Genomic DNA, 17175 nt, shown 5'->3' with positions numbered 1-17175 from the left:
TTGAAATTCCAAATGCTGGCCATGATGTGCAGTCGTGGGAACTCAAGCATTGCCCATAGTTTAGCCCATGGATACAACTCACCCGGAGAAGAATGTTCCGGTATCTATCTAGAATATAAAGAAGTGTATCCTCCTGAGGCAGCCATTGTAGGCTTAAGTATGTATATAAAATCTAGAAATATTTTTGGGCTTGGTACATGAAGAAATGGGGACACTGTTTCCAACTGCAATAAAATCATAAAAGGAATTATATTACAAGAAAGATAAATCAATAGTGGTATATCCATACAACACAAGCCTGTCTAGCAAGGAAAGTCAGCACCTAGAGATCTGCGTGCCAACTTGTACATCTCACAAACACAATGTTGAACAAAAACATTCAATACATACATACACACACACACACACACACACACACATATATATATACACACATACATATATATGCCACTATATTGAGTTCATAACCATGGAACACAATGCCGTATCTTGGTTAAAAAGAACACATACGTTTTAAAGTCTTACAGGAATGTATGAAATATGAAAAATCAAATTCAGAATATTAGTGGTCCTGAAGGAAGCACAGGGAGGCTCACCACGGTGTTGGTAATGTTCTATTTCTAAAACTGGGAAGTGAATACAAGGATTGCATCATATTCTTATTTGCATGTTCTGTACATATTAAATATTCAAAAATAAATTTAAAACATAAAAACAGAGGATGACCCAGATTGTGGATTGTACTGAGAACAAAAAATAGGAAGAAATAGTGACATTTTCAAAGACAGAAACATGAGATTTGTTAAGACTAAATGCACAAAATGACTTTTATGGAAGGATTAATAATAAAACCAGTTTCTAGCATAAAATAAAACACAAAATAACTCTCTGATGCAAAAGTTGATAAAAAGGTACAATCCCTTGAAGACCATGGATTTCAGACTATAATTCTTCATATCAACTTATTCATGAGGCATTCCTTATTTTTTAATGATTTTAAATTTTTGTGAGTTTTTTTTGTTTGTTTGTTTTTTGTTTTTTGTTTTAGAGAGCGAGACTCTGTGTGGTGGGGTAGGAGCATAGGGAGAGAGAGAGAGAGAGTCTCAAACAGGCTCCACACTCCGCAGGATCCTGACGCAGGGATCAATATCAGAACACTGAGATCATGACCTGAGCCAAGATCAAGAGTCTGGTGCATAACCCGCTGAGACACCCAGATGCCCCATTCATAGTCTAAATTGTAAGGAAGGTTAAGAGAAAACAAGAGAATGCAGGCAATACTGAGCAAGTGAATGGGATTGGGTTCTCTTTCCCATCACAGGGATGGAAGTCTGAGGTCTCTGGAATGTTCTCCATTCCAGAGGATTGGCCCGTTCCAGGACTTTGGATTCTGGCATAATTTAATGCCAAAGAAAATGTTTCAAAATGACCAATTTTCCAAAGATGGAAAAATATTTTAAGTAGCTGAGAGATCCTCACCCCCTCTTAGAAACCATGGATGGGAGCACCAGACATTTCAATGAGAGAACTGTGATAGGGAAACATTTACTGATGAGTACACAAGGGGATAAAACTTACAAAGTAACTGGCTTGACCGGTGTCGAGAAGGATCTTGTTTGAAATCTGTCCCAGAGTCCACCAACCATCTAAAATCAGCCGCAAAATGAATGACATATTTAATGCGTAAGTCACTGCCATGTCCTGTCTATAAGCCCCAGGGCTGCTAACTGTCCCTGCAGCATCACGGGCAAGTCCCAGGCTCCCAGTGGAAAGCACTCCCCAAGCCTGCTTAGCAACTCAGGGCTTTGCCCCAGAGCCGGTCCTGGTCTCTGCTCTGCTCTCGGACCCTTAGTTTCCATCTGTTTTTGCAGGGCTGGACTCTGCCTCATCACCCACCTCGTTTGGACTGAAGAGCTGATTTTGGTTTCCATCCCAGAGCCTGTACTCACTCCTTTTCGGTCCAGCCTAGGTGGCCCCAGGCTGGTCTCCCCCTTCCAGCTCTGCCCATCCCTGAGCTTTGAACCTCATCTTGCCAGGAAGGACTTTTGGTTCTGGTACAACTAAATGCCAAAGAATATGTTCCAAAATGACCAATTTGCAAAAGATGTAAAACTATTTTTAGGTAGTTGAGAGATCCTTCAAAACAGCTGTAAGAATCCAGACACGTTTTCTGTCCTCCAACTGAGTTTAATTTCGATGCGCACATCCTGGGCCAAGACTTTATATTGGTGCCGCGTTTTCCCCTCTGCCGCTGCCATTTTGCTCTCTAAACGCTGACAAAGTTTTTCAAAATGTTGTGGGCTTCTTACCCCGTGGTTCTGAACCTCTTAGGAGTTCGTGTTTAGCACCATATTTATATAAAATTATTTTCTTTAGTGTTATGTGTTTTATGTAGGAAAGAGTTTTGTTATGAGAGGTGGTGCCAGGCTTGTCAGACTTCTAAGGGACGAGGAACAGAGCACAAGGGCAAGAGATTTGATGCAAGTAGGAGGTGCTTTGCAAGAAAGAGCCAGGGTTGACAGGGCAAACGTGAGGTCCGACATAAGACCCAAAGGATTCACGGGACTTAGCCTGGGGGGAGAAGCTGGACAGTGGAAGGGAGTGGAGCACTGTCTGGAGTGTGGGGCTGGAGGAGCAGGAGGAACCCAAAGGGGAGGATCAGGCTGAGGAGGGATCAAGTGCAAATAACAGAACTGGGACATGTCCTGCCAAAGCACAGGGGTTTCACTTTCTAGAAAGTGATGGGTTTTAGTCGGTGGAGGGATATGAAGTGATTCACACTTTAGGGAAAGTGCCCTGGCTGTGGTGTGGATACAGAAATTCATGTGCTGAATTCTCAATGTTCAGAAATGAAAACAGAGGGGTGCCTGGGGGTGGGGCTCAGTCGGTTAACCATCCGACTCTTGATTTCAGCTCAGGTCATGATCTCAGGGTCATGAGATCAAGCCCCATGTCGAGCACTGTCCTGAGCGTAGAACCTACTTCTCTCTCTCTCCCTCTGCCCCTCCCTGCCCTCTCTCTCAAAATAAAATAAAATATAAGATAAAATAAAAATGAAAACAGACATCTCTGGAGACAACTATGCTTTGTTTGACTAGAAATAAAACCTCTATGATTCATGGGTTTTCCCATTTTGTCTCAGAGTATAGAGGCTAGATTCAATTTCAAGAACTGTTCTCAACACAGATTCTCTGATGGAATCATAACTATTTCTCCATCCCTCCGTCCTCCTTGGGCAGTTTTAAAATAAACACAGTCATCGCAAATGACTTTTGAGACAGAGGCAGTCTTTAAATAAATGTTTGAAAAGCCCAATACAGGTCATATCGAAGTATTTGAGGCCACTGATGACTTTTTACGATTACAGCACTTTGAATTCCATAAATGTATATATTTACATGTTCTTTCGATGTTTCTCACAATAAAACGAGTAGTCAAGTTTTGGGCTTCGGTTTAGAAATAAATGCATCGTTGCAAAAATGCAATTTTATATACATGGGAAAAGGCATTAGGCACATGGAATCGAGGTCCCTAATCGCTGACCTGGGTTATTGCTGGGGCCCCTTCATATCTTTTCAGTGTAAAACACTGTGAAATCAGGTCAGCAGCTTTTTCCACGGTTGTTTCTTCTGGATTGAGTCTTGGTGGTAGCATCTTGTCCCAAGGAACAACTTCATAGGCTCTGTGAAATTATTAAATAAGGATATTTTACGAAAAGTGCATATCCAAATGGTACGAGTGTCGTATACGGTGTGACAGGTGGAATTTGAAGGCGTCCCTGCGACTCCTGCCCCCTGGTGTCCATGCCGTGTATAACCACCTTCCCTCCAGTGTGGGCAGAGCGAAGGAGTATGACGAGGTATCACGGCTGTGATGCTCTGTATGCCAACTTTATATGGCCAAGGGGTGGCGCCTATATAGTTAAGGTCCCTAATCGGTTTGAATTTGAGTTCATCAAAAGGTGGATTTCCTAAGGAGGTCTGACCCTAAGAGGTGAGCCCTAAAAAGAGACAAAGGCACAGTAGACACTCTGCAGCTGTCCTTCAAGAGACACCTCATGAGGGGCTTCTGGGTGGCTCAGTCGGTTAAGCATCTGACTCTTGATTTTGGCTCAGGTCGTGATCCAGGGGACCTGGTGATGAAGTTTAGACTATAAAGGAGGTTCACTGGGGTGAGGTCCGGAGCTGATGACCAAGAAAGAATTCTTGAGACATCTTTGGTGCAAAATGGTGGTTTATTAAAGCAAGGGGACAGGATCCGTGGGCAGGAAGAGCTGCTGCCCCAGGTTTGTGAGGAGCGGTCCATCGTATGCTTGCAAGTTGGGAGGGGTTTAGGGATAGTGTAAGCCTCTAAGGAATTTTGGAAGCAAGGCTTCCAGGACCTTGAGGGGCCAGCTATTGTTGGGAAAAGGTCATTTATTACTGTCTAATACAACCTTAGTTACGAGACCCTTCAGATGTATATCGGTGGGCCTTATGCTTGGGGATGATTGCCCACCTGTGTCTTGGAGGGTTTAGAGATAAAGGAAGTTTCCAAAGGAATTTTTATATGTTAAAGTAGACTTACAGGATCCTGGCTGGGGCGGGGGTGGAGGGCGGTCAGTCTAGGATTGCCTTTTGCCCTTAGCAAAGGTTTAAGGTGGAGGCAGTTGAGTCCCTAGAGGAAGGTCACTCTGCCTGCTTCAAGGACTTGTCAGTGGGCTCTGGATAGTAAGGAAATTTAATAACTGTTCTTCTGCCTCTGTTTCCCACATCAGTGGGGTTGAGCCCCAGGTTGGGCTCCGAGCTCACCGGGGAGTTTGCTTCTCCCTCTCCCTCTGGCCCTTCCCCTGTTCATGTTCTCTCTCTCTCTCAAACAAATAAGTAAAATCTAAAAAAGAAAGAAAGAAAGCAAGAAAGAGAGGGAGGGGGAGAGGGAGGAAGGAAGGAAGGAAGGAAGGAAAAGAAAAAGAAAGACCTCCTGAGCCCAGCATCTGGAATGAACTGAATTCTGCCGAGAATCCGACCGCCCCCAGAGGACAGGGACCCAACCCCAGGGGACACTCTGATTCTAGCCTGAGAAACTCTGAGCATTGAACCCAGGTGGGGCACACCTGGACTTCTGACTGCAGTCATGTGGCTTAAAGTTGGTAAAGTGTGGTCATCAGTCGCATGGCGATGGAAAACCAATGCACTGAATTATATGCATCTTACAGTAGTTTGCACACAAAAAAAATGCATTTGACCTTCGCAGCAAGGCAGAAAGACCATTCATTAACTTACAAATAAACAAACTCTGGCTTAGAGAATGAAACTGGTTTGCTAAAGGTCACTCAGCTACCGATGGTCCAAGTCAGGACCCAGAAGCGGATTCTCCACCCCTGAAGCGTGAGTCCCATTCCCACCGCCCCACAGCAGGGACCCTGATTATCAAAGTCTGGAGCGCAGTACGGAGTCCAGCCATCTCGGATTTCAAGGTTTGAAAGTTCTGTTGTTTTGGACACACACACACATGACAGGTGCAGCTAAATAGACTCCAATTTGATCCTGAAGGAAAACCAAAGAGCCCTCATTCCAGCGGCGGCATCCGGACAGGGTAGATGGATAGACAGCCAGCCCCGGTGCCCAGCATCCTGCCCGTACCCTCCCAGCCTTGCTGCAAACGCTAAATGCTCCGCTCCCCCCATCAGCCAGACTTCTCCTTCCAAACAACCCCACTCCTCTCAGCTGGTAAACAAATAATTACCAGTGATCCCAGTCCCTCAACAAAAAACCTATTCATCGATCCCTACATTTCAAGCACTGTGCTTGGGATGAAAGCCTGGGTCAGAAACCATATAAAAATCATATTTACTGCATAGGAATGATGTGAGGGTTTGTTAAATTAATATTTGTGAACTTAAATAGCACAGTGATGGTCCCACCATGTGTTTACTGTTGGGTGTATGTTTTCAACTCACTCACTCTGAAATTACTGTGTCCTAAAGAAAAGCTAACTCTTATAACATATTTTTAATTGTAGCAAAACCTTAAATGGTGCATTTTCCTTTCTCTCTCTTTTTAAAGATTTTATTTATTTATTTGTCACAGAGAGAGAGGGAGAGAGAACAAGCAGGGGGAGCAGCAGGCTCCCCCACTGAGCAAGGAGCCAGATGCCAGACTCGATCCCAGGACCTGAGCCAAAGGCTTAACCGACTGAGCCACCCAGGGGCCCCTAAAATGGTGCAATTTTCAAACATAATATCTGAATGGTATTGTCATAAGAAATTCACCTGAGTTGAATTAAATCTTGAAAGATGCATCTCTGTTTGAGCTTCTGACGCAGTTCACGAATATTTTATGGACTTTTCCATACAGATTACACAAGATCCCCCGCCCCGCCAAGGAAACTTTTATATGATATTTTAAATGAGGCTATCAAATGGGATGATTTTATACTTTGTTGCGTCAAAAATCCCTTATTCTGAGCAAAGCATCACAACTTTAGCCAATTCAGTAACTGTTTCTAAAATGACCCCTGAAATTTTGTCTGAGAGACGCCAAGATGAGAATACGACAGGGAATGAAAGCAAAAGCTGGAGAGGAAATGAGAGGCCATTTTGTTAAAATCCTTCATTTTTAAGATGAGAAGGGTGAGAATGGGGGGGGGGCTCATTACCAGCCCCCAGACAGCATGAGGATGCTTTCTCTAGAGCTCTTTTCTCAACTTGCTCTAAGATTCTGAAACCCAGCTCCATACCGTGTATTTTTTCCTTTCCTTTTTTTTAAAAATGTAAATGAAGTTTATTTCTCTTTTCAAATAGTGCTCAAAGCACTTCAGCTTGGTAAATAGTGTAAATTAGTATAGTCTTTTGTTTTCATGGATGCTAAAAAGAGGCAGCCTGTTCTAACGGGATAAATATTTTCACCACATCACTTGGAGTTAATGAAGGCTCGTACATAAGCAACACTTTCCCTAAGGAAAACAAGAAGCTGTTGCCAACACACCAACCAAGAGAACTGTGTAAAAATGATTGTCGCTGTACTTCTGCAGTTGTCTTACAATGGGGAGATAAGGCATACGATTTGGGAAACTTGACATCCAGACTTGTAGTGCCTGTGGTTTATGTGGATTGTTCTGTCCAAGGGACATGAACTTCAGACAGCAAGGCACCATCACCCTAATAATGCATTTTGCTGACTAGTTATCTTTTCTTCCGAAATATGGGGTAGAATGAAAATAGTCCCTCATTAAAAATTGACAGTTTACAGAAAAAAGCTGTATGATTTTTGCATTAGAATCTCCAAGTATATGTTGAAATGGAATTTCTTCCTCCCCTCATCTCAGCCACAAAATGGGCAAGAAGTACAATTCTTTAAAATGCCTTAATTTTCAGGGCACCTGGGTGGCTCAGTCCATTAAGCATGTGCCTTCGGCTGAGGTCATGATCTCAGAGTCCTGAGATGGAGCCCCTGTGTGGGGATCCCTGCCCGGTGGGGAGTCTGCTTCTCTCTCTCCCTCTGCCCCTCCCCACCACGCCTGCTCTCTCGCACTCTCCAATAAATAAAATCTTTTCAAAAGTGCCTGATTTTCAACTTCCTGCAAACTAAGTACAGACGATTGAACCCAAAGCTTAGAGAATGGCAGGATATTTCACAGAACATTTCTTATACACAAAACAATGTAAGAGAAAGGGCTAGTAGGTGATGTTTTCATTCACGAATTGGCATCATTTGGGTCAACAAGTTTCCAGATGCTGATTTCTCCTGCTAAGGAGACTTGCAGAGAAAGAGAGAGTGAGAGAGAGAGAGAGAGAAAGCGTGACTTCTGATTATAATCACACATGTCACATATATTCTTTACATTTTTATAAACCTCCTGGGAAAATACCTATTCATAAGTGAATCTCATGAAATCTGTTTGTGATGGGTGTGCCATCGGTGTCAAAGGAAACCATGAAGCTCAAATGTGAGGCACATCTGCCGGGTTCGGCCCCCGGGGAGGGAAGGAGTTTGGGGGGAATCAAGTGCTGTGTGGTGCCCACACACATTGTCCACCCCTTGTGCTCAGGGCAGCCACCCCCCTGCCCCCACTTCTCCACTCTGTGTTGCTCTGCCGACTTCGGAGTTCACTGGTCGGCTGCAATCATCTCTTCCCGGGGCTCACCGTCCTCAACCCTTTGCACAGTTTCACTCCCTCCTCCCCGAACACCCTTAACGTGCGTGCCAATTCACACGTGCCGCTAAGCCATGCCGCCTACCCTTATTTCTCTGGCTCAGACCGCTCTTCCAAACCCCAGACCCATACACCCCGTCACCTGCTTGACATAGCCACTCGGATGTCTGATGAACCTCTTTATATTTGTATTCAGCAGGTCGAAAATGGACTTCTGACGTTTCCCTCCAAACCCACTCCCCTGCTGTCACTGTGTCAAAGGAAGGGCAACCTCAGACCATCTGGCTTTTAGTTCAAACCCTTGGATTGTTCTTGACTCTTATTTCCTTGACACTCATGACCTCCAACCTGGAAATTGTGTTGACTCTACTTTCAAAATATATCCAGAAGCCAACCGTGGCCGATAGCTTCCTGCCAACCTCCAGCAAACTGTCCTTGCCTGACCTCTACAGACTCTCAGCTGCCCTCCCCCTTCGGCCTCATCTGCTTGGCTGGGAGCACAGAGGCCACCGTGTTGCTTTCTGCAAGTCTGATCTTACCACTTCTCTACTAAACCTTCACTTCCCTCAGCGAAAAAGCCCTGGTGTTTACAGTTGCCTAAAGTGTCCCTGGACATGTGGTCCGGGCAGTCTCTGCTTTTTCCCACCTTCTCTTCCTAATTCCCCTCTTGTACTCTGTGCTAGACGCCCCAGCTCCTTGTCCATCCCCGCCCCTGCGCACACTGCTAACACGGGTCTTCCGCCTGGCTCTGGATTTCCTCCGCCTGGAAAATGGTCACTCCAGGGATCTGCGAGTCACTCCCATCTGCTTTCTGAGCTTCTCTCAAACCCCATCCCTGGAGGAGCCCCCTCGCCCCCGACCTCCTTCACTACCGATGCTTCCTACCCTTACAGGGGGCACTCCCGATGCTCTCATCCCATTCCGCCTTTTCTCTTTTATGTTTCCATAGACTCATCACCTTCTAAGATACGAGCTATTCACATGTTACGTTTGTGCTTATCGTCCGTCTCCCTTTCGAACGACAGCTCTTTGAGAACAGAGATCTTTGTCTGCCGCATTCCCGGATGAACCTCATAGCCCAGGGCACAGACACATAGCAAGGGCTGAATACAGTTTTTGAGTGAGTAAATGAACTCCTTCAGGCTTTCTCTGCATTGGTTTTCTGCGATGCTATACTCCCATCTCCTCCTCTCTCTGACCATCTCCTTTGTGCTTTGGTTTTATTCTTCTATCAGACACAGATTTTCTTTAAGACCCTCCCTTGACCTCTTTATTATAGCCATCAATATGAGTGAGTAAATATTGCATTTATGTTCTCTGAACGACTCACTGAAGCCCGGACACTGTGGACACAGAGAGGACGTGTCATGAAAGATGTCATAGAAATACTTCTTTTATTTGTTTAGCTTTTATTATTTTTTAAAAGTTTTATTTATTTATGTGGAGAGGAAGGGGCAGAGGGAGAAAAGGGAGAAGGTGAGGGGGACCCCAAGCAGACCCCCACTGAGCGCAGAGCTACACGCGGGGCTCGATCTCAGGACTCTGAGATCATGACCTGAGCCGAAATCAAGAGTCGGCTGCTTAACCGACCAAGCCACCGGGGCACCCCTGAACATAAATTTTTAAATCAAAGTTCTACCAGGAAAAATGCTTACTTTTGAGTCGAGGACTTGTAAAACGAGTCCTTTGAACTGTATTTCCTGTTTGGTTGTAAAAGCGGCTCCCCGTCCTCCTAGAAGGGGCAAATAATGCGTTAAAGGAGATCAGACAGACACGGGAAGTGCTCACACTTCCTGTGCACACGGTTTCTTGTTCCTCTGTCCCTACTTTTCTCATGTCCTAGCACCCTCTGGGCGGGCCAGGTTTAATGCTCCCCTACTTTGCCCAATTGCTTTGGATATATACATTCCCTATATAATCTCCCAGGAATGAAGTTAAAATTGACAAATTGTGTATTCAAGTTAAGGGAAAATCAATTCTTTAGGAGAAAGTCTTGAATTTTAAATGTTGGCAAATGATGATTTCAGCACCATGCAATTCAAACATCCTAAAACGTCTTGTTTGTCTTGTCTTCTGATGGCAGGACATTAGCTCTACAATGTTTCCCGCTTCCTACCTTTCTTCTCATTTAATTAAAATGACTTATTATTATAACCGTTGTCGTTACTATCTTTAAAGAGTATCTGTTTAAATTTTCCACAATATTTTATCAGTGGTTCTTTGCCTGCTTTGGCATCGTGTATTCTATTCGTTTTTGTTTTTAACCCTGTATTCCTGGTTCCATTCTCTTTGGCTGAAGTTCTAGTTTCCATAATTCTTTCAAAGACATGAACTTCTGCTAGCTCAGCTGTTAACTAACTCATCCTCACCCTTCAGTACTGTTCTGGATGAATTTAGAATTCTAGTTTAATGCTTATGTTTATGTCGTAACCTAAATATATCTCATTGACCTCTGGTCTGTTGTCATTGCTTTGGAAGGACGCGGATAAGGACGGTCGGCAGGAACTCCGTGTTCCCCCACTCCCGTCCTCTGCTAATATTTAGGATATTTGTCTTGGTTTTCCTTCAAAGAAAATTTGTTTAGGAGAAGATCTATTTTTTTTTTTCATCTGGCTCGAGACATGCTATGCTTCTCCAATCTGAGAATGCATAACTTTCACCAATTTGGACAATTCTCCATTTTTCTCTTTATTGTCTGTGGATTCAATTTATTCTCTTAGGAAGTTCCCATAGACAAATACTGGACTTTCTTGCTCTGCCCGCCAAGTGTCCTAACGTTTGCATCTCCTCATCCGTAACGTCCATCCGTCACCCTATGCACTTTCCAGCTCACCGCACTCCTTCCTCCAGTTTCTAGTCTCTGTTTAAAACTGGTTGTTACATATTTTTTTTTTTTTATTTCACCAAGGCTACTTCTAGTGAAATCATTGTCATGGTTCTGTTAGCAGGAAGAGTGATCTATATATTTTTTAGTTAGAAGTGGTTTTAATTTTTTTTATTGGTACAACGATTTTGACATTTTAGTAATTTGGCTGTGGAAAATGAAATCCCGCCTTACAAGAAAGGGAAAACTCCTCAAGACCACTCCCTGGCATCTTTACATATCAGAGCAGGTCAGCCAGGGAAAATCCTGACCCTTCCGTGTGGCTCATGGTTCAGTCACGATATTGCTAAGAGAGGATTTAGTTGTGTGTCTGCCAAGCTCTGCCTCGGTGATTTTGGGATTTTCTGGTTTTGTACAAAATACTTTTGCCTCCAAATGCGGTTGTAACCTGATCCTGCTGTGAGTTTGGCAGGAGACAGAATGGCAGGAGGGGGAGGCAGGCGGGTGTGGGGCACTGCATTGGCATCTCCAAATTTCAACATCTTGTTCCAAGGGTCTGCATTGAAACCTTGGTAAATTCCCTCGTTGATCGTCACCAAAAGTACAACTGGCAAGTTGTACCATCAGACAGCTCCCACCTCCATGCTAGAAAACCCAAAGGTACCATCTCCTTCCACCCAGATGACCCGCTGCCCTGGGTTTCTGTCTTCAGCCACTACAGAGCGTGTACTGGCAAATCCCAAACCAGCTTCCATCGTTCCGAAAGCACCAGCCTCAAGCCTGTGATGAGGAAGTTGTTTCGGAAGCACAGTGTGTCCATCCCACAGCCATAGGATCTGCTCCTTCTCTTATCACAATACAGTCTCCAGGTAGTTGCTCTTGAACATGGTCTAAAGTCGTGTAATAATTTCTAGGCAGGGATTTGGGGGAAGCTGATTCCTGTGCTCTTTCGGCCCACTGGTGAGGATCCCCAGGCTGGAGGAGGCGCCCTTCCATACTCGCACACCAGAGAAGAGAGGCAAGTTCCTTCCATCTTGAACTACCATGACTCTTCTGATGCAGCTACCTTGCTCTGCACCCTTCCGTTCCGAGTTTTCTACCGCTTGCTCTCTGGAGGACACTGCCATGGTGTTTCATCAGATTCTCCTAAAGGCTGCTCAGGGACCTCATTTAGGTCTCCTAGCAAAGTCACAGCAGGCCTTACATTATTCCCCAATTCGGCACAGATATCAGTCATATGATCTCACTCATAGATGGAATTGAAGAAACAAACAAGCGGGGTGGGGGTGAAGAAAAGAGAGAGAGACAAACCAAGAAAGAGACTCTTACCTACAGTGGACACACTGATGGTCACCAGTGGGATGAATTGTACTGAGGGATGTTTGAAAGGTAAAGACATATTTTCACTCCTGGGATAAACCTCACTTGATCATAACATATTGTCCTTCTTATAAATGACTGGTTTTGGTTTACTAACACTTTGCAATAATTTTTGTGTCTCTGTACATGGAGAACGTAATTTCTGTAATTTCCTCTTTTTTTTTTTTAAGTTCTGTGTCTGGTTCAGGAATATTAGGTTAAGTTGGACTTCTAAAACAAGTCAGAAAGTGTTCCTTCTTCTATTTTCTGAAATAACTTATATTAGATTGATGTGATTTCTTCCAAGAATGTTTGACAAAATTCAGCAGTGAAATCAACTGATCCTACAATTTTCAGTGTGGGAAGACTTTTGATCAGAAAAATTAAATTTCTTTAATAAATAGAGGGCATTCATGTATCCTATTTCATTAGTATCAATTTTAGTATGTCGTATTTTTAAAGGAATTTGTTCATGTAATTTAAGATGCTAAATGAACTGGCATAGTATAGTTTATAGTATTTTCTTTTTTGCTTTTAGGATCAGCAGGAATAAACTATTTACTTTTCTCTGTTGGTAATATGGGTTATCTCTCTCTTTCTTGATTATACTAATAAAATATCTATCACTTTCATTGATCTTTTTAAAGAAACAACTTTTGGCTCTAAGTTTTCTCTCCTGTATCTTTTCTTTTTTCATTGATTTTTACTTTTATCTTTCAGTCCTTTTTCTTCTTTTTCTTCAACCATTCTTGCAGTTTCTTAATCATTAATCTTTAATTTTCAGAACCTCCTGGTTTCCTAAAATAAGCATAAAAGGTTAATTTTTTTTTCTTTCTAGCAGAATCTTAGCTGTATTATACAAGATTTAATAGGTAATAATTTTGTCATTGTTCAGTTTAAAACATTTTCTAATTTTTCTTATGATTTCTTCTTTGACCTACAGATTATTTAGAAGTATGTTTTTAATGTAAAAGTATTTGATATTTTTCTAAACATCTCATGGTTACTTATTTTTAACTTAACTCTGTGGCAGTTTAAGAACACAAGTAGAATTATTTCAATACATTTAAATATATGAAGACTTGCTTTATGCTCCAGCATACCATTATGGTGAATATATCATATACACTGGATATGTTTTGTGTTCATTTACTTTCAGCCTATTCGCATCTTCAATGTGTAACTCTTGTAAATCACGTATAGTTGCGTCTTGCTTTTTTATCCATTCTGATAACCTCTGCCTTTCCATTCAAATGTTTAGTATATTAAGATTTAATGTAATAATTGATATATTTGGATTATATGTAGCATTTTATTATAGTTGTCGTCTGTCCCTATGTTTCTGCTCCTCTTTTCTGCCTTCTTTAGATTATTTAAATGAGTGGGGTTTCTTAGGATACCAATTATGTTGTTAGTTGGCTCTTTAACAATGACTAGTTACGGTACATTTTAGTGTTGCTTCAGAGGTTTCGTTAATGTCTTTAACTTTCCACAGTTGACTTGGAGTTAACATTGTACCACTTCACATAAAATGTGCAGACGTTACAACCACATGTCCCTGTCATTCTTTATTTTATAGCTGTCACCTGGGCTATATCTACATTCATAATATGCTTCAGAGAACAATGTTAGATGTTTGTTCTAAACAGTTATATGTACTTTAAAGAAGTTAAAAGGAAAAAATAATCTTAAATACCCAAGATTTCTTGTAGTGAAGTTCCACTGGCTATCTACTTCCTTTGTTTTTCTTGTCTTGCAAATTTCTTTACATAGCCTTTTAATATGTTCAATATAACCAGGCCCCCAGTTATATCCATGTCCTAATCCCTGGAAACTGTGTTTGTTAGCTTATATGGAAAAGGGTAATTCAGGTTGCCAATGGATTTAAAGTTGCTAATCAAGTGACTTTAAAATAAGAAAATCATCCTAGACACTCACATGGGCACAATGTAATCCTAGGGTCCCTAAAAGTAGAAGGTCAAAGCAGAAGAGTAGGTCAGAGTGATTCCGTCCAATGAGGGAAAATCTCAACCTACCGTCGCTGGCTCTGAGGATGAAGACACGGCCCGGGAGCCAGAGGAAGAAGATGCCAAGAACACGGATTCTACTCGACAGACTCTAGAAGAAATGCAACCTTGCCAGCACCCTGATTTCAGCTCAGTGAGACCCATTTCTGACTCGGACCTCCAGAAGTCTAAGATGATAAATTTGTATTGTCTAAGTCACTAAATTTATGCTAATTTCTTCTTCAGTAGAAGGCCAGCCCAGCCTTCGTCTTTGAAAGTTTGAGTTTCTAGGTGTAGTATTCTGGTGTGACGCGTTTTTTCTATCAGACCGTAAATATTTCTCTCCTTTTCTCCAATGTCTTCTTGTCTGATGAGAAGCCTGTGAGGTTTCAACTTACTTTTCTCTTGCTACTTTCAAAATTTTCTTAGTATCTTTTGCACCTGAATATCCGATGCCTGGGCTTTTTGAAAAATGTTTATTCTGTTTGGAATTCAATAAGCCTCTTGAAAACTGTAAATGTATATCTTGCGTCAAATCTGGGGACGTTTCAGTAATTATTTCTTCAAATATTATTTTCTGTTACATTTTACTTCCCCTTTTATTCTTGGACTATAATTGGTGTATTTAACTTTTTCATACTGTTCCATGGGTCCCTGAGACTCTGTTCATTTATTTTTAGTTCCTTCTTTTTTTCACCCTCTCCGAGTTCTACTTTTAAATCCTTCATACTTTCCTTGTCATATCCTTTATGCTAAGTAATCCCATATCATTTCTATTTTAAGATTTTGAAATTTTAGTTTTAAAATTTCTCTTTGGCTCTGTTTTTGCATTCTATTTCTTTGATGAAATTTCCTGTCTTATGATTATAAGTATATTCTCCATTATAGCACTAAGCACAGTTACAATAGCTGTATTAAAATCTCTGTGTGATAAATTCTAGCCTCTAGCATGTTCCCATGTGAGCTTATCCCATTTTCCATGGTTTTTTGTATGTTGAGTAATTTTGGATTTTATGTTGGACATTGTACCTTTAATGTTGAGGCGGCCCTGGATTCTGCATTATTCCTGAGTGTGTTTTGGATAATAGTCAGATCTTAGATCAGTACCTCGTTAGCCTTTGATAGAACTGATCAGAGTCTGTTTTGAGCAAAGAGAGTCCAGACATCAGTCAAACACTTGGGCTAAGTCCACACGTGGAACTCTGCCTACCTCCCGGACACTCTCCCTTCTTGGATTCTTTCCTTTAATTCTTGGGGCATGCTCCATTCTTCCATCAACTTGGATCAGAAAGACAGAGATTTCTACTGAAATGTTAGCTACTCCAGTTGCCTGAACATAGCCAAACTTCAGGCCACAAGGGGAAGATCACCCTGAGCTCATCCTCTAAGTTTTAACTCTGAAATCTGCCTGATTTTGTTCAATCACCGGAGGTCTTGACCCAGTGGATTTGTGTTTCATCAGAGTCTGGGCTTGTTACTGGTGGGAGGGTTAGTCTTCCAGGAGTTTACTCCACCACAGAGGAAACAAAAATATTTAATGATTTCTTTAAAGATAAATGCTTGATTTTAAAGAATTTGCTTTGTTTCCTTTTCATATCTGCCCATTCTTTTCCTTAAGTCCTGTTCTTTCCTTAGAAATTCAGTTTCATGAAAGTTAATGTATATACAGATGGCTCTATTATCTGAGGGTCCTTGGGTACGAAGTCCCCCTTCTGTTGGGTCTGCTGACACCTTCTCACAAGAGACCTTTTTCACACACAGAGTATGATTTTGACTGTGGTTTCTTCTAGCGATAGCTTTTTTCTGTGGGATGCTACATGTCAATGCCACTTCGTGGAAATGTTGCCGTGGAGCATTGCTTATTTTTTCTGGGTACAAAGCTCTTCTTCTTCTTCTTCTTCTCCTCCTCCTCCTCCTCCTTCCCCTCCCCCTCCCCCCCTTCTCTCCTCTTCCTCCTTCTCCTCCTTCTTTTTAATTTTAGGATATGGTATTCCCACACTACATGTGTCCTAATAAATTGTGATCCATGCATCCCCATGGTACAGAACAAAGTTTCTGTTTCTTCATGGATGATATATGGTATTTTCCAATTTATTGTCTGGGTCAGATGGCCAACTTCTCACCTGTGTGTAAAGATGTGTTTAAATTCTTGCTCATTGCTGAGATAGCCCTTTGTGGCACCTGAATTTATACAGAAAACTCAATTCCAAATATCCATCACGAGATCTGAGACTCCCATTCCTATGTAGGTATTAAAATCCTAGCCCATATACTCTTTGGTTTCAGCCCAAACCAGCTTCATTCCCCATTTCTACAGTAAAAAAGGAAAAAACAAAAAGACCATTTTTGTTTGGACCCATGACCTTAGATTAAAGATAATTCTTTCACAATTCCTTTGCAGCTAGTGCAATATTGAGTTCTGCCAACATCATTTAAAGTGATGTGTGCATTTTCTGGAACAAGTCCTTAGAAGGGGGAGGATGTCCCTCTCTGATTTTGCCTCTATCCTTCTAACCTGATGTCCAAAAGAATGAATCTAGGAGAATATTGTACACTAAAACCACAAGCTAGTCCAGAATCTATGGATTATGTAAAAGAGAATTAAACCTCTATAGTGTCCCCATCATAGCATATTGGGGTCTCTGTTACCCGAAGTTTCACCCATGAAAAATGTAATTTCAGTTGCACAGCCATTTTTAGAACTAAATTTTCTCTTCCTTTCTGGAAACTATATCTTCTCTCTTCTCTTGTTTTTCAGCTCAGCTAAGTATTGGTTTTAAAATATGTGTAGCATTTTGGGGCACCTGGGTGGCTCAGTGGGTTAATAAGCCTCTGCCTTCGGCTCGGGTCATG

At 42.0% G+C, this 17175-nt stretch overlaps 1 protein-coding gene across 1 annotated transcript in view; it reads right to left on the bottom strand.

Annotated features, from left to right (window-relative positions):
* The window catches only part of SPMIP7 (sperm microtubule inner protein 7), a gene marked incomplete at both ends in the record, with an annotated part of 60539 nt that overhangs the window by 20547 nt on the left and 22817 nt on the right, over window positions 1–17175 (bottom strand). The window contains 3 exons of the mRNA XM_080818249.1: window positions 1579–1646; window positions 3544–3682; window positions 9789–9865. Of these exons, the coding sequence (XP_080674375.1) occupies window positions 1579–1646; window positions 3544–3682; window positions 9789–9865 (284 nt within the window). The remainder of the gene's footprint in view (window positions 1–1578; window positions 1647–3543; window positions 3683–9788; window positions 9866–17175) is intronic.

The sequence above is a fragment of the Martes martes genome (genome assembly GCF_963455335.1).
Source record: "Martes martes genome assembly, chromosome: 11".
Lineage (NCBI taxonomy): Eukaryota > Metazoa > Chordata > Mammalia > Carnivora > Mustelidae > Martes > Martes martes.
This window is presented reverse-complemented; position numbering and strand designations above follow the sequence as displayed.